Source organism: Diorhabda sublineata, chromosome X (assembly GCF_026230105.1).
Source record: "Diorhabda sublineata isolate icDioSubl1.1 chromosome X, icDioSubl1.1, whole genome shotgun sequence".
In the NCBI taxonomy this organism is placed as follows: Eukaryota; Metazoa; Arthropoda; class Insecta; order Coleoptera; family Chrysomelidae; genus Diorhabda; species Diorhabda sublineata.
Genome location: NC_079485.1, coordinates 12,756,076 through 12,775,709, shown reverse-complemented (window position 1 = coordinate 12,775,709; position 19,634 = coordinate 12,756,076). Strand labels below are relative to the sequence as shown.

At 28.8% G+C, this 19,634-nt stretch overlaps 1 protein-coding gene across 1 annotated transcript in view; it reads right to left on the bottom strand.

The window, feature by feature from the left end:
- LOC130451133 (small conductance calcium-activated potassium channel protein) overlaps nt 1–19,634 on the bottom strand; it is a 110,853-nt gene that overhangs the window by 21,889 nt on the left and 69,330 nt on the right. Inside the window, exons 5-7 of the mRNA XM_056789951.1 lie at nt 16,823–16,930; nt 4,362–4,489; nt 405–618 (exon numbers count right to left, since the gene is read on the bottom strand). Coding sequence (XP_056645929.1) covers nt 405–618; nt 4,362–4,489; nt 16,823–16,930 — 450 coding nt within the window. The remainder of the gene's footprint in view (nt 1–404; nt 619–4,361; nt 4,490–16,822; nt 16,931–19,634) is intronic.

Genomic DNA, 19,634 nt, shown 5'->3' with positions numbered 1-19,634 from the left:
ACACCCACTCATGAGTTCGAATGGGGAATTCATTGGAAAGAATAATTTTCTCGTTTTTTGGAAGTACAGTTTTACTACCCATTTTTCAGCAACAAATCCAATCATTTCTCAAGAAGAACTGTTCTAATAACTATTAAATACTATACAGGCAACGATTCTAAGTTTCAAATACAATTTAATGTTATGAAATTGGTGACTATCAAAATCAAGCAGTCCAAAACTACAATAATCCCTATATTTTAGTGAAAAATTTTCTTATAATTAAAACAATAGCAAAAGCGAAGGGAAATACTGGATGTGGGGATACATAATTACTAATGTGGATAGTATAGATGTGTAAACAATTATGCTTTTTAGTTTACCCACTAAATTATTCAATGCGATTTAATAAAATGCTTCCTCACTTTACGATAAACACCAGCACTTGAAAGTTCATTCTCTATGACCATGACTATAATTCCGAACATTCCCATAACTAAGGCATAGTCACTAATCCTCTTTCTTTTTTCAAATAGAGCTTTACGCCGCCCGAGTCTATAACCAACATTTGGTTTGTGTTTTAAACTTCCGGAAGAAGGTCCTTTGTAACCCGTACTCAATCCTCTCTCTTCCATAAACCTAGAAAAGAATACCCTTTTCATTTTCAGGATAAATTATCAGTTAATATTTTGTTTCAAATTGAATGTTTTTTGTATTTTCGAATATTTCATTAATTTAAATTTCATACAGGGAAATATGTGATTAAATGTTATATGGGAAGATCACCTCGAAAGTACCCAACTGTACAATAATTTCTGTCGTTCAATTAAATATAGCGATCGGTCAACTCATTCGTATATTCTCATTTGTTTAAATTTAACGCATCTCAGCATATTTATACCATTGAAAAAACAGTGGAAGCCTCATTTCATGAGACAGTGTGAGCAATATTGTGAGTGAAGGCTTGGATTACAGAAATATTCGTATGACATGGGTGCCGCATTCGCTGACGCTAGTAAAAAATACATAGGTATGCACTTAATCAATACCTATTATTTGGAGTATTTCACAAGAATTGTTTGCTTAAGTTTTGAACTGTAGTTGAAACTTGGATCTACCATTATGATCCTAAATCAAAACAAGAGGCTAGGTAGCGTTACGAAACTGATACTTCCGCTCTAATGCGGGCCCAAAAATCAGTTGTTTCGATGCGAAAGGAACTTCTTTTATGAATAACTTCTATACTGGTAAAACAATAAATTCAAGTTTTATTGTATTGTAGACTTCTACTATTAGTTATCGCAACATCTTCTATATTCTTTTATCTGTTTTGATATTTTAAAATTTCATTCGCACAAAACTATTTCCGTTGAACAAAGAAGAGGTATTAGCAATTGTGGAAGCTTATTTCCACAGTCTTTTAAGAAGGAATCCAAAGTTAGAGCATCACAAGTACAATGAGGTTCAGAGAGAGTATTCGGAATAATAAAATCCTTCTCTAATGAGAAAATCATATTTTTGTTATCGAACGACAAAACCATGTTATGTAAGTGTAAAAAAACAATTTTCTATATCCCACTGTTGCTTTGAACTAGAAGCACGAGTACTATTTATTTCAAAACGTGACTATGAAAATTTTCAATGTTTTTATTACTTTTATTTATATCCAATAAACGATCAAAAAAATTCTTCATCCCGAAATAAAAGATTCCGTACTTGTGTACTGCTAGCTTGTCTGAACGTAATTTGACTATCCATGTTGTCTAAGATATTACATGTTCTCAGTTCTTTTCTCGCTACGTAGTCTAAGAATTGAAGTAAATTCTTAATTTTACCGGTACTTTATTTAATCTAAAAATGTGTTCATATTCACATAAACTTCGTGTAACCTTACTGAACCACAGCTGTACAAGTACATATTTATGAATTTTCATTTTGTGATAATTTTTACTCCACAAATAAACATCAGTTGCTTGAAGTATATTGGATATTGAGTTCCTGAGTTAAATAATACAATAGATATCACTATAGACATATAATAAATTTCCCATATTATGAATTGCCTATATTGAAGACTACATAAACCTTTTTTATTACACTAGAAAGTTGGTTAGGTCATGGAAACACACATCAAAGTGTAAAATGTGTAAGGAGTTAATGTTATGGTAATAGGCTGAACTGTGTAACAAAACTAGTACAAGCCAAAATAATTGGGTAAGATTTATAAAAGTTGTCGAATAGTGCCACAGGAATTAATCGAGATTGAAGTATAAGTCAGGTTTCATTACACGCATTGTTATTTACGATGAAAAATGAATTGATCCAAACAACTCGAACAGAAAAGCAGTTGTTAGAAGAAGGACAAGTACCATTACCCTTCGCAAACAGAATTCGATTTGAGCTGAAGGTTAACTGTACATCGAAATCCATTCCAGATGGTATGGTTTTATCGGAGAAATATCCAAATTTATTCAACAATGCTAAATCATATACTGAGAAATGAGAAATCATATAATGCCGAATAAGATTGAACACCTTGGTGATATTAAACTCCGAATACATCCAATCTTTATTCCGGATCTTGCACCGTCAGATTACTCAGGTCTATGGCAAAATTCTTGCGTGGGAAAAAATTTGAACCTGAAGGGAATGCAATTTTTTTCATTTAACCCCAAAGGAATGGTTTACCAAGATTTTTATTTATTAAATAAGGTTAATATTGGAAAACGATACTATTTACGGGACCCCTTCTATATTTAAATAAGATCAACATTGCAGAGATAGCCTGTTGTCAATAATTTGAAATTATCTACCACGACTCTTCTTGAACCATGTAAGTAAAATATTTTTATAAATTGGTTATAGTCTTCATATATATATATATATATATATATATATATATATATATATATATATATATATATATATATATATATATATATAAGAAGACTATAACCAATTTATAAAAATATTCCAAATTCTAAATATTCTTAAGTGTATTTTTAATAATATAGTGAGAAACGGAAGAATCTTTTATCAATCCCCAATTCATTTTCTTAATATGATTACGGTATTAGTAACTTCTGTAATTCCTTACTTTTTTGCTGAAGGAAAAAGTACAATGATAACTGAGGCAAAAGAAATATTATTTGAATTGTACTGACTAGCATATGACGCCCTCTTTCAAATTCTAGATCCCGTATTTATTCACGCTGTTTTCTGCCACTTTTCAGATTATAGTTTATCCCCGAAAAAAGCAGGATTCGTTATTGATGATGACGTTATTTCACTATTAAGCTCACTGAACTTTCCCTCTACACTAGAGTGGATAGCTATCATCAGTTATAGGAGGTAGCACCCAGCGTGGACGGTAGGAACATAAACCAAAACGTCGTATTAATCAATAAATTGAACACATACTAATTCTTCCATAATTCTCAAACCATGGTTTAGTGAGTAAACGGGTAATGCTGTGTTTTTGTCTCTGAGAGCCGAAAGGCTCAATCAACAATGTATTTGTTCTGCGGTGGTATTATTATGTTCAAAGCTTTTGACCTTGGTCTTCTTAAGTCCACGTCTATCAATATTGCATTATAGTGTATGAAAGATCTGTTGGTCCTATTGAAAACTTCTTTCATCGATAACCCAGCTTCACCCAACCCAGCAATCCGACCTCTAAGCCAAAGACACCTTGGCGATTATAACTCACTTTAGGCTATTATTTTCACTAAAAAATGCTTCACTATAAAATCTACTACTTTTAATATCGAAATAACACCGTAAATTCTCGAACAATAATAACTAATAATCACTAATCCACCTATGCTGCTACCACAAAAATCTAACAGGTAGATTGGAAAATTTAATAATTTTGTAATCGCAGTAAAATGAGTTAATATTTGACAAATTTTCAAAATCTTGCGGGTTTTCACATTTTTTGTCTGCTAAAGTTTGGTCAATAGTAGCAATGGATGTTTATTTGGTACGAGTAAAATATAATATATATATATATATATATATATACTTGGTTTACTTTGAATTTCGAAAGTAAAAGAATTATTTTCAATTTTTAAAATTCAGCTCCGTATTTTGGTATACTTGAAAACAAAATTAATACTGATTCTTTGTTTTGTTAAACTACATAATCACCTAGTCACAATTTTCGCATTAGTTGAAAAATTTGGCAGAATTGGTTATCTATAAGTAAATAATATGTTTGTTTTATATTTGAGTTTGGTATCAGGTATCCATTCACTCACTAAACATCATGAAAACAATTAAAAAAATATATTTTCGTTTTAAATGTTTGAGAATTCGTTTTTTAAATTAAAAGTGAATTATAATGAGCTCAGCAAACTTATTATACCAAAATAAAATATAACCTTGGATAGTCCATATGTCCTGGCAGCGCCATTCCTTGATCGTCCTGTGCAGTTTTGCCCCCACCTGAGTCTCTGCTTGAATTTTTAACAGCCCCGGGTATCGAAAGAGTTGACACTGGTTTGCGCAACTGTGAACGAAACAATTTTGTTATTCATGCTTTGTGATATACATTAATTTGTTGTCTGTATCTACAAGGCTGGTGTATCAATCTGTAAGCATGGATGTAGAATTACTTTTCTATTATCATAAATGAAAGAATAAAAAGTCAAGCTGTGATTTAAATTTTATTATGTGGTATTGTGCAATTGTTTGATCACCGGAAGTAATATTCTACACAAAATTTCAAATTCTAGCTCTACAAAGCCATTTTATAACTTCTTAGTAGAAGTAGGTAATAAGTAACCAAAAATACAAAAAAACACTTGTTCACTTTTAAATATAGATCAGAATAATATTTATGTAATTTTCTTGGAGAGATTCGAAGTTGTGAAATATCAATTAGATTATTTTTTTCTAACGACTAAGAGGGTACAAGATTACTCCAAATATTTCCAAAACGAGTAGTGTTATATACGATTAGAGAAAAGCGTATTAGTTTTTGAGTAGAGCATTCTACAGGTCTTCAAGCATCTATTTTTACGATATATAATAGTTGTTATAGGATAAAAATCTTGAAAATTGTCACCCTGCTTTTAAAGGGACTGGTGATTTCTTTTTTTGTAGGGTATAGGGACATATTAGACATCTGAACCTGTTAATTTGATGAATGTTTGAAAATCTATCATTTCAAAAAGCTCAAAGTGAATGAATTGAACAATATAAGGAGTTTGTCAAACATGCTTTCTCTATGTAGAATATATAAAATTTATGAGAAAATATTAATTTAATTATAGCAAACTGATTATTTGATGAATATATTCTATTAAGTATTTCCTTACTAAAGAAAAATTTCAAGTTTGTTGAATTTAATCATTTCGATTCCAATTTTTAAAGAATACTTTCAAAAACCTATGATATAATATAATTTATACGTATTATCGTAATCATGGTGTTTTCCAAATACGTTTGTTTTCTACTATGTTTTTTTTTCATTTCTCTAGTTTACCCTGTAATATCTAACAGTAATCTGAGAACATATTGACTCCTCATTTCTCTTGAAATTTGATATTTACTTTGGTGCTAATTGTGAGCCCAAGACTAGCAGTGATTGTGTTAGTGTCAACAGTGTTCTCGATGGTAAGTATATTATTTTTATTTTATATTTTATTTTTTGTTTCAGCTTTTCATGAGGTGAAATTCCAAGGAATAGGCAGATTGAGGCCTTGGAATCAACCAGTGTGAAGTAGACAGATTGAGACTACGGAATCGGATCACTTCTTACCAATGAACGAATAACCACCTTAGAACGTATATAATATATATACAATATATACAATACAATATATACAATACAATATATATATATATATACAGGGTGATTCATTAGGAATGTCCAATCTCTGAATTGTAGATTCTAGACCTCAAAATATGATGATTCTGCTCAAGATGCCTTATGCAAATATTGCTAGTTTCCGAGTTCAAAGTCTGAATTCAAATTTTAATATTCGCAATAATTTTTTATGTTTTCACAATTTATCTTTGAAAATTGGCAATCTTACGTTTTTTGGCACGAGGAATCATAATTTGCACTCTAATTTAACATTGCTAATAGAAGGCGCTAGTTACTCCTGTTTGTGTTAATTTAATCAAAGTAAACTTTTTTTAGGCTAAACTTACAACTAAAATAATAAAAAAATGTTAAAAAGTGTTAAATTCTACATTAAAAAGTTCTTTAATTCGTGTAACTCAATCGGTTATCGGTTATAGTAATTTGCTTCTAAAAAGTTCAATAAATTTTATTTTTTTCATAAAAAAATTTATTATTCTTTAACTATGTAACAATACAAATTTGTAAACAAAAATAAAAAACTTCAAATCAAATGCTCAAAATGCCCACCATATACTTTAATACACTTTATGATCCGCTTTCGTAAAGATCTCGTAAATTTTCAAAGAGAAATTGTGAAAACATAAAAAATTATTGCGAAAATCAAAATTTGAATTCAAACTTTGAACTCGGAAACTAGCAATCTCTAAGGCATCTTGAGCAGAATCATCATATTTTGAGGTCTAGAATCTACAGTTCAGAGATTGGACATTCTTAATGAATCACCCTGTATAATATATAATATGTAATATAATAAATTTGGCGATTTTCAAAGAGATGTAAATAACTGTCGTCTTCTATAGATTAATACCAGCAATAAAGGACAGCACTACGATGCGGTCCTTAAAAGCCTGAGGTACTTCTCTTATCGACTTTACCATTTCTTTGTTAAGGGAGGACTGTGGAAATTGGATACAACTATTATGGTAAAATAAACACCTCTTGAAATGAAGGTAGATGTATTTTATCACTTTTTCAGAAAGTTCTCATGTTTTCATAAGTGAATTATGAAGCATACTATGGAATATATTGATGTTATATTGCGACATAATAAAGAAAATTAACAAACTACGAATTATCTAGAAGCGAAGAATCTAAATGAAATTTAATTGATCTTGAATAATAACGACGGCTTTTCTAAATACTTTACATATTGTTCAATTTAATTCACTTCTCTGAGAATTCTATAGTTCTCCTTCAGGTGTCGTATATCAATTACTGATTTTAATTATGTTATTTACAAAAGAAAGACCATTACTGCGAACTAAAATGTCAATATTATGAAACGGCGACCTAAATGTACATGTACATGTACAAAGTTTGTTCTCAGTTCTTTTTGTACTCGTATCACCGTGAAAACATTTTTTCAACAAATATAATCAACATATTTATTTTTACCAATATTAGTTCGATTAGAGGGTAAATTGAATAATAAAATATTTTATTAATAGGCAGTCATAGAAAATATTTGTATTTCGTCAATAGAAAACTATTTCAAATGTTAACTGTTTAAGTAGGCTTTTATTATGTTATTTTTATAAACACTCTATATGGAATAGATATAAAGCAGAAATAAACTAATATTTCAATGGTAATTTTGGATAAGTATGCGCCAAACAGAATGGCAGAATAAAAAAGAAACAATGATAAAATACGATATACTAGCTTTCGAAACAGGAAGAAAGGAGTACCAGTCTCACGATGGAAAGGGACAAAACCAATAAAAATTAAGTATGCATTTGTATCTACTTCATAAAATGGAGGAATACGGCGAAGCTTCAATTTTTTCTAACAATATTGTTTCTACTCTTCGTAATAGCGATATTAAGTGGTACGTTTTTCAACTGGTCGTAAATAGTCTTTTGAATTTTCTACAGAAATCTAAAATGACGACAAATGTTCCAATTTCGGGAAACGGAAAAGCTACAAGTAGTTAAATCATTAACAATTCTCTCAACCAGTTCACATTCATTTAATTGTCCTTTTGTACATTTGGCTTAAATATTCCACATGTCAAAATCATCTGTCCAACTTTAGATGTGAGGTGGAAGTGTTCAAATTTAATTTATCACTCATTATCCTAATAGTTAAACGAAGATCTTATCTCATAAGAGCAGTCACTCCATGTTTTCATTAATTTGAGCTTGAAACTCTAGAAATTGGATTCTAGGAAATAATGTTGCTTGATGATTCAATTCCGTATGTTACATACTTAACAAAAGACTACAAGAACAGTGTATTATTCCAGAAATTATTCAATTACTAATTCCCTCATAGTAAAAATTCAGGAAATTGCTTTACACAATAAACAATTCACATACTTATATTCTTAGATTTGGATTTGAAAAAATCAGAATAATATGGTTTAAACAAAAGTTTTGGTTATTTCACATGTAACTTTAAAAGTTCAGTTCAATTACGTAATATAAAATAAAAAAAAAATGTATTTTATGTATACTATTTTTAGGTGAATCAGGAATGTGAGTTATAAAATCTCTATAAAAGTCCGTATTAACAATATTCCATTTATTTACAAACTGTTAGTCTGAATCAGAGCTAAATCTAACTGGTGATAAATTAAGAAACTTGATTTATACTCTTACTAATTGGTCTAGTTAATTATATATTATTATATATGTATAAATTAAATTATATATTGGAAATTTTTCTGCATACAAATGAAATAATAATTACAAAATATCAATTAAGTTAATGGATATTTCTTTTCAAATATACTAAATTACATTAGAAAAGTGTATTCTACAAAAGCCGAATTGTATAAAAGTTGTTACTTATTGCCTTAACTTTGAGGCTGCCAAAATTGTAACCTATGGAGGTATTCGTTCATCTCATACACATGTGTAATGTGTGAACAAAATAAGGTGTAGAAAGACCTCTTGATTAACCTATGCGTACCACCGATGGTCAAGATAACGTTTCAGGCAACTTGCGGGTCATTTTGCTACTACCCGTCAGATTGTTTGGAGAGGAAGTAGACTTCTTACTATGCGTATACTACATCGTCACTTAAGGGCTTGGATCACTTTTAATATCGTGCACGATTAGTGCTTCCTCTCACAGTGGACCACTGTAGTCAATAACGTCTAAACTAGAATGCCTAGTTTATTCCTTCTGGGTATAACACCTCCAGCGTCACTGAGTATAAATGTTGTCAATTCAAATTTAGGTATCAGATAACTCAACTCTTGCGATTTAACAAAAAATAGTGTTTCTCCCCATATTATTGATGATTATATTGGGATTTAATATGGGAACTTGTATATATAAAGTAATTGGAGCTTTAAAAAACATTCCCAAACAGTGTGTAAAAATATTTAAAGTATAAGACAACTGATTAACTGAAGTACTAGTGAAAAAAGTTTGTTATTTTAGACTAATTCTGATCACTATGTTTGAAATTTTATATATTTAACCACATATTTTCCACAATTTAGAAAATTTCCAATAGAGGTGTTTCTAAATTATACGTGAATATTTTCATTTGCATGTGGAAACTGTTTGTATGTGCAAAGTTGTCGGGCATAAAGAATTTAATATACGACGTTGTTCCAATTCTATATCAACAGATTTAAAATATAATGAAACTTGAATAAAGCTGATTTTTTCATATGTTTCAATAAAATTAGACAGAAGTAATGACCTCTTCATACATATATTTGTGGAATAATGCACACGTTTCAATTGAAGCATTCTCTTTATCCAATCCAATAATTATTGATAAACTATAAATAAAAAAGTTTCGTTCTCTTGAAATGAAACAAAATTTGAATTCTAAAAAAATATTTCAAAAAGTCAGATTTTCTTTGAAATTCACTGACGACAAATAACTTAATAGTGATAATGAGGAATTTTTACCAATAAAGTATCGTATGTTTATCAATCTCTGAACTCTGATGCTATACGATAAAATATTGCTGCAATATTTCTTCCTATTTATAGATATTTCATGTTAATCGTTTAGTTAAGGTGCTGGCATGCAGGAAGAATTAAGATGTATGTAGAGTAATATATTAATATATTAATAATAATAACAATATATATATATATACAATATATATATATATATATATATATATATATATATATACGTATATATAGGTTTATAGGTGTAATCTTGTAATCTTGAAGTTTCCACCTATTGGGTCAAGGACACCAAAGTAGACTAACTTTAATATATTTTCAGAGATTGAGATTTCGAATACTGGGACTGAAATTATGGTCAAGTACAATATAATTTTACTTACAATAATTAATAAAGATTTGTGGTGGCTTTAAGTTGTATGAATTCTTGTGAAAACTTGAAATTCATGGGATTCAAAATTCAATCTTCAAAATGACGTGTGATAGAAATATTGATTCTGGTTACTATAAAGAAACTCTATTAGAATTAATTACATTCATTTTTAATAATACATATTTCTCTTATAATAATAAAAATTACCAACAAATTTTTGGAACACCAATAGGGTCTTCAATATCCCCTATAAGGAGATTATGCAATGGATTATATTTTGGACTTTATATCTGTTTTACCCTTCAAATTATTCTTCATTAAAAAGTATATAGATGATATAATTTTATCCCTTTCATATAATGGAATTGATAATTTATTATATAACTTCAATAGTTTCGATCCCCATGTACAATTCCCCCTAGAAAAGGAGAATACTGAAAAATCGTTACCTTTTCTTGATACTAAATTCATAAGAAACGAAGATAATAAAATTTTAAATGACTGGTATAGGAAACCAGTAAGTTCTGGAAAATATATCAATTATCATTCATATCACCCACGTAACACTAAAATTACTTTAATCAAACATATGAAATATAGAGTGCTCAAAATTTCTGATCCAATATTTCATAAAAAGAATCCTAAATACTTTTCAAACTTTCTTATGACAACTCATATTCTCTATATACACCTTTACCATATATAAAATCAGTTACTCCTGGAATCTTTAAACAACAAAATATTAAGATAACATACAGTCAAATCCTTAATATTCAATCTATTTTTACTAAAATAAAAGATAAAACACCTAACATAGTATATGAAATACCTTGTCCAAATTGTGACAAAAAGTACATTGGTCCGCTGAAAAGGTCACTCATAATCTCCCACAAGAGTGATAGCAGATTATATCCTGATAGATGTTCATTAGCCACCAATGTTTATCATGAAGGACACAATATGAATTAAAAAAACTGATTTAAATAACCTTAGTGTAATCTTTTAGATTTTGAAAAGACAAATTCTATGAAAAAAATTCAACTTCACTTACAACTACCTAACCTATGAAATTTATTGTCATTTATATTCGAACCCTTAAAAATTTAGCTATATTCATAACGACCTAGCCTAGTAAAATTTAATTTCATCCATAAATTAACCAATATATATTGAACATAATTCATCACAACTTACTTATCTAACCTATAAAAATTCAACGTCATTCATAATCTAACCAATTAAAAATAATAAAAATTCCTATAGTAACCAGAATCAATATTTCTATCACACGTCATTTGGAATATTGAATTTTGAATTCCTTGAAATTCAAGTTTTCACAAGAATTGATACAACTTAAAGCCACCGCAAATCTTTATGAATTATATTGAGGAAAATTTTGTCGTTGTTATATATTTATACATATTACTTATATTGTCCTTGACCATAATTTCAGTCTCAGACGATGAATACATAAGTATTCGAAAACTCGGAAAATATATTAAAGTTAGTCCAGCTAGCAAAGACTTCGTTACTTTCATAGTGGGATTGTAGCGAAATTAAAAATGTATTCATTGTCAGGAACTGAAATTATGGTTAAGTACGATATAAACATATGTAAGGAAGTATAACAATTACTCACATTAATTATTTGAGAATTGCGGCCTTTTAAATTTCCTTGTTTCTTTTTAAAAACCTTAAATTCATCGATTTCAAAAATCAGTATTCAAATTGATGCTTGATAGAAATATTAATGTTATTGATTATAATCAACCTTACCATATTATGGTATAAGAAATCGTTGTATTTTTCATTGGTTAAATTATGAATGAAATTTAATTTTTATAGGTTGGATTAGGCTAAGTTGCTATGAATTATGTGTAATATTGATTAGTTATTTAATGAATGACATTAAATTTTTAAGCTGAATAATTATTGGTTTAATTATGAATGAAATTATATTTTTTAGTTTAGGTCGTTATGGATGAAGTTGAATGTAATAGGTTAGGTAAAGTTAATTGATTGTCGATGGCAGTTTTCTTATTGATGCATTGATCATTTTGGGTAATATATGTTGTTTCTAAAAATATGCGATTTCTGTAGTTTTTCTGTTGTCGAAACTTTGTCAGACTCATAATTCATATTATGTCCTTCATGATGGACATGTGTCGCTAATAAACCAAAGAATTCATCTACTACGTTAGACAATTTATTGGTTGTTGTTTTATCTCTTATTTCGGTAAAAAATTTTTACCTTTTACTAACCAATTTACCTTACCCAACTTATGAAATCCAACTTCACTTATAATGAACCAATAAATATAACGACCTAGCCTATTAAAATTAAATGTCATTTATCAAATAACCAATTAATTTTCAACATCCTTCGTAACGAATAACCTAATCTAACCCTTAAAAATTTAATGTCAATAAAAATTAACAATGATTTCTATAAAAATCATAATCAATAACCTAATTGATTTTTCAAATCGATAAATTTAATAAACAACGAAATTTAAAATCCCGCAATTCTTAACTAATTAATGAGATTAATTTCTATTATTGTTATACTTTTATTCATATTTTTATATTGTTCTTGACCTTAAGTCCTAGACGATTAATACATACGTATTCGAAAGCTCGAAAATATTTTAGACTTAATACTCTGGTGTTTAATCTTGCCACAATCCCACTACGAAAAAGCTCTTAATCTTGCTGGCAATGAATTCGTTGCATAATATTATAATTCGACGTGAATTAATAATTGTAAACACAGATTTTTTCCTCATGCTTATGTGCTGGTGCTCTACAAGGTTAAAATTATGGTTCTGTTTTCTTTAAATATCTACTATGCTATATGCAATAAATATTAACTTATTTATTATTAAATATTCCGTTGAAGTTGGATAAGAAGACAATACCTTTCACCAATTGCTGAACTTTAGTAATTACTCACATTTTCGAAATAACGATAACATAATTCGAAGCTGCTTGTTGAATCATATTGATTAATTAAAAAGATAGTCCATGAGAACTAGGTCGGTTCATTTTATCAGATTTCCCACGTGCATATGAATTGAATTTTTTTTTTTTAGAAACTATAGGAGAAACGGAGATGCAGGTAGTTAAACAAAAGAACAAGTATACGAAGTGGTGGAAAAACTAAGAAGGAAATTATTATATAATCTATCAAATCTAATGATATTTATTTTGTCGAATACTTCAATATACATATAGTCACCGAAGTAGTACCGAAGAACTCTTAAATAGATTGTCGAAGTTCTTATAGTTGCTAATTGGGAGACTCTATCATCCATATGCGGAGTGTAAGCAGCATCTGATACTTATCGTTAGTTTACTTCTACTTAACACATTATCTACTATTCCATTGTATTAACAATTGCAATGTCTGACGCAAGTTTCGAGACAAATTGTCGTCTTCAAATTTTACGTTCGGTCTCGAAATGCACGTCAGACAGCGTAATTTTAAGTGCTGCTGTCATGGTGGTTAATAGTGTGTTCAGTATGAATATCACGAACGGTTCCAAAATTTCCAACTTAATTTCAAGTATACTTTATCATTTGCACACATGATTACAGAAAGTAATTAATACTACTATTTTAGTATTATACAACGATTTCATAAAACAGTTATTCATCCAGCAGCGCTCTACTTCTTTGAACTATGAATATTAAGGAAAGAGGCTGCAAATAAACTGGAACTGTGAGAGAGGAGAATTTTAAGAAAAATTTTTGGAGGAATTAAATCTGATAGTTGCCTCTGGAAAAATAATGGCCGTTTACGATCAATAATCAATTACACAGGTATTAAGGGTCCAACAAGTTGGATGGCTGGGACACGTCTCACAAATGAATAATTACTGAATACCGATAAACATATTGAGAGTGGGGAAAGTTTGTTATAGAAAGATGGGAGGAAGAGATAGAGAACAGAAACAAATTGAGAAATATAGTATAGAAGATCGAGATAACAACATACATGAAACCTTGAGACCATGAGCCGACACGATATTGTTATATATGTATTATACTAGTGAGCATTTTTGTCAAAAAAGACCAGACTTTTGGAAAACTACTCATGGAATTTGCGATATAATAACAGATAGTCAACGTGAAAGAGTTTCTAATAAAAATCCAGACATAAAAGGAAATGAGAGCTAAACATAACTTCAGCATATTTAATTGGATAATTCGTCGGAGTAATCGTTTTATGTTGAAAAGGGGGGGGGGTGAAATAATTCACATTACGGAAATACTAGTTTTATGGAGCATTATGGAGTATTATGGAACGATAAATGGTCGTCCAAAAAGGGACTCATGGTGCTAAAGCATATTTTTACTACTTTAGCAGCTTCATTTGAGATAATCTTTTCATTATGATTGGATACTATTACATGAGCATTCATCTCACAAGATTTCTTGTTCGTTTGTAGTGTTACGATAGCATAAAAAATTGCTAAATATAATGTATAAGCTTCTTCGACAAATGTCATCATTTCTATGTGATTCTACACAGTTCAAAATCCGTGAAAAGTCTATTTTTGACACATTAGGTTCCTTTCCTTGGCAGCCGATGTTTTGAAGCTAATAATTTCATAAAATCGATATGATTAAAATGGCAATTATTCATACTGATGTAATGATGTAGCTAGTGTGTACAAGTAGTGATTTCTAAGTAGGGTCAAACTGTTTTACTAACGTGCTGCTAATTGAAATTATAAAGATAAAACCTAGACCAAGTTGATGGAGAAAATTTTATCATTAATAATGTTGTATAGAGTAAATAATTGTGTACTGATTTACATTTCTCCAGATTTATGATATATGAAAAAATTTAATAGAGTACCTGTACGCTTGAATTTGCACATAATTATTAACATGCTCTGTGTTTAATTCAAAGCTACAATAAAGCTTGGATCATATACCAATCTTATTCTTCTTATCCATTTCAGTTAAATATATTAGAATTAGAGACTATTTTCAGAAAACATTACCTTAATTTTGTAATTTCTAGTGTTTCACTTAACCTCAAATGAATTCTCGATGGAATGTGAACATGCTAGAAGAAACGAAAAGAAAATTTATAATATAATTTCAGGCCGTAAGCAAATTCTTTTACGTGGCATTCGAGAATATTAAGCTTATTTTATGTCGCATTTGTTGTTTATTATAACCATGAGTGAAACTAATGTACTCAAGTATATGAGCTGTAACAATATTTACCCATTAACATAGATTGAAAATAAATAATGTGAGCCTTGTAGTAAAGTGAGGAATAAAGTACTTTGGTCCTGTATAGAAGTGGGATACATAGATTTCGTCGTATTATTACTAAAATAATAACCTTAATGTGAATTAATTAGGTGTAGTATTCCAAATTCCATATAGTCCAATCACTCTATGATAAATGTAAAATTCAGTAAAAACTTGATGTCTATGTCCAAACTGAACTGAAATATGATGATTGCTGGAGAAGTGAATGCACAATCAATTATGCATAATATGCTTAGCACTCATTGAAAATGATTTTGAAGATATGAATGAAGTGAGCGATTCGATTCAAAATTCCTTCTAATATTCTTCTTTTGTAAAATGTAATTAATGTGAGTAATCAATATTTATACCGAAAAGAGTTACAGCATCGCCTTGTAGATGGAAGGAAGAATTTCCAATTTCTAAAGGATAATTAGTCGCTTCAAAATTTTTGTCTTATTTAGCATCTTGACTATATGAACTTTAGATTGTTGAATAAGGTTACTCTTTTTGATTTTACTCAACAAATTTGACTAAATTGGAACCCAAAATACTCATTCTAGACAAAAACCTGAAACAACTTTATAGGGTTGATACAGATGACGCCGTTAAAATATCGATCCACTAATCGTAAATATCATAAAAACTTATACCTGTCCACATATCTCAAAAATATGTTCTAGAGAAAGAGTTCAATGATGAGGTTATTGTTACACGTAAAACATTTGGAGCTAAACAGAAATCATTTTCTAAGGTACCACAAATTCAGAAAATCATTGTAAGGATCAACAAACATTATAGACGTTGAGTTGGTTGATGAGAGAATTTGAATTCTGGAAATAAGTGTTTATACAAATTGGATTCAATATTTAATAATGACCCATGCTTAATGTTTCTAGACCCCTTCATTAAAGACAACATATAACCCTATACTGTTTTGTATAATTTTCATTTACCACTTGAATGATGATGGCATTAGCGTAGGGTAAAGTTGGTTTTTAAGGTAAACATTCCAATTTACAAAATCAAAGAGGATGTTTTGTTATTTTTAAGAAAAAGTGTTGAATCGTGAAACATTTTTTTCTTAAAAATAACAAAACACAGCTTGCAGCTACACTAGAAACTATTTGTTTCTAATAGTAAAAAATTTTGATCAAATCTTTAATACACGAAGAAAGAATTATTTCTGGAATGTTCTTAAAGTACAATTATGTTCTATTTGATTAATTAAGCCTAAACTTGGAATTAAGTTATAATATAAGCATACTGTTTGATCAATATCCGAGGTCTTCAAAATCATGCTTTAACTTAAAATATAAATTTCTAGAAAATAAAATTATTCGATAAGCAAAGAAGTAATGAAGCAAGTATTTATGTGTTCGAGTAGTATTTGAGGTTAAGTGACAATCAAAAGCCTGGTAGTCTAAGAGACTCTAAATTTTTCCAACCGTTTTCACATAGGACACAGTATCGCTGGTAACTTCTGTTAGAGCGCGCTTGAGTCGTGTTCGGCGCGCCTGCGCCATAGTTTGTGTAGAACACAGCAAGCCAGAGCCCTACATAGATATACATAAATTTCATCATCAGAAAGTAAAAATATCTCTTAAAACGTGTATGATGATGAAATGAAGGTTGTTATTAAAAAGATTTTTCAGTTAAATGTTCATTGAAAAACTAAATATTCAAAAGAAAGTGTCAAAAATAAATGAACAACATTTTAAATACATATTATATAAATTTCGGAGTTTTAAGCTAACGTGAAATATTTTAAAGTATCAACGAATATTTTGTAATCCATATTATGTTTAGCATTTGAAATTCATAATTTTTAACAGTAAATCTTTACAATTAGATGTATAATTAATTGAAAGACTGATAAAAACAATCTGCCGCAATTATTAGACAACTGACTGAAATTTACCATAGTACATATCACTACTTTGAAATGATAAATCTTCTCGGTTACAAGATTCAATTTTGATTAGTGTTGGTTTGTAGCATTAGAAAAAAATATTTTTCCGATTAAGCAACAATTGAAATTGCATAAATAAAATTTTAAAGCGATAAGTAAATACCATGAAATATAGATTTAAGAGACTTTAAGAGACCAGTGTGTGTATATACATAACTTGAGTATTAGATTTTTAATTTATATGAGATGTTAAAAAATTTATGTATAGGATTATTGAAAATGTATATTTTAGTATGTGTTGGAAATTTTGATGAGAATACCAAATAATAGGGTTATTAAAAATTTATATGTAAATTTGACCTCAATGAAAGTCAAATTTTTCTAGAAGTGACTATGTAGAGGAGAGAGAGGTGACGTTTGTATACTAAGTATTATTATAAACCCTTGAAATTTTGAATATTATTTATTACATCTGGAATTTTTTAGGGTAAGTCGAGGCATCGTATAAAATACTCTATTGTTATTCAATGCAAAGTGAACGTAGAAAAATCAATTTAAAGTTTAATTTGAATGTTTAATGAAATAATTATTCTCATTAGAACAAATTTCTATTGTGATTTTTTTTATTTTGATGTTCATGATGTAGGTGATTTATTGATTAATATAAATACACAAATTGTCAGGGTCAATATCATATTTTGATAAAGAATGAAGTAAGTCGAAAAGTAAATTTTTATCAATCTTTCAAAAATTAAAAAAAAAACTAATTTTTAAACAGAAGAGACCTAAAATCAAGAACATTTATAAGCATTAACTTAATTTTATATACAAGTGTGCTACTCCCATAGTGGCTAAGGAGAAAATATTTTAATGAATATATGTTCAGTAGATATTATATGTAATTTACTTGATAGGAGAATATTTGATTTTTACCAATTTGTAGTAAGCAGAAAAAAGCTATCTGAAATATATTAATATATTAATGAATTAATATATTAATATATTAATGAAAGATATTAATTGAAATTTTGAACTAATTTGTGATAATAAATGTACAATCTATTAATGGGGTGTTTCAGATTTTACCTCGACACAACAATTAGAACAAATTACAACATTGTAAAGTCTTTACAACCAACCAAAGTCCGCCACATTCTTGTTAATCTTTCAGTTTTTTTCAAGGAAACTGTAACGATCTATGCCCATATTTTATTTAATATTTAAAAAAGAAATACGAATTGTGCTGATAGTGAACGGGCATAGGCGTGCATTTAAAAATGTCGTCACTTATTAGGTTTCTTCTTTCAGATAATGTGCAAATAGTTATTGACAGTTATAAAACAATTATTTTATGCGTATCAGTTATTCTGCCAGTTTTGTGATCTCTTGAGTGGAAAGAAATATCAGCGGCATATCCAGGTTTCATTTTCTCTCAACAGTTTATCAAAGCTTTGTCTTTTGTGATTTTCACACAACATGTTTTGCTTTCATTTCATTAGTTTTTAAAATGTCACCTAGACTGAAAAGATGTTCATTTACTTAATAGGGTTCATTTTAAGATATTTCATAAATTTATATCCATCTAATTGGGGTAATATTTCTTCAAAAAATGCTTGGATTATCGACATAACTCTTTCTTCCACGACGTTATTGAAATAAAATTCCAAGACAGTGAAATCGGATATTTCAGATCCTTCGGATAAATTAAAATAACTCATTTCACTTTCTCTAAAATGTGTTTATATAACGATTTTTATTTCGAACATAATAGAAAAAAATTATTATCCAATTAATTATACTTTGTTTTATAATGAAAATTAACAATAAAAAATCGCACTTTTAACAAGCTGCAAAATCATCATTAAAAATTATGTGGACTGTATCTAATTGTTTGTGACTCTTGTGAGAATAAACCTATTATTTTGCACCTGAAAACTGCAAATAATAAAGGATATAAGATGTCCACGGCGGTTTAAATTATAATATCTTGAAAGTAATCGATTAGGCATATCATGATTAAAAGTACAAATTTCAATAACAACCTTTCTTAATGTTACGTAAGTTGTAAAAATATTAACTGAACAGTTATCTCTCTTAGAAGAAATGAGAAAATATTTGCAAAATGTTATAGATTAATGAATGACTAAAATTACTCGGTGAATTTCCTTACACAATGTTTCATTTTGTAACATTTATACTCATTCTATTCAAATATCACAGTAATCGCAATATTTTTCGTGTTGAAAATAATTGTACTTGTAAAGTAACAAGTCGAAAACAAATTGTCGTAGAAATGTATAATGCATATATTTTAAGTTACGATGATTCCACATTTGATATCTGCAATA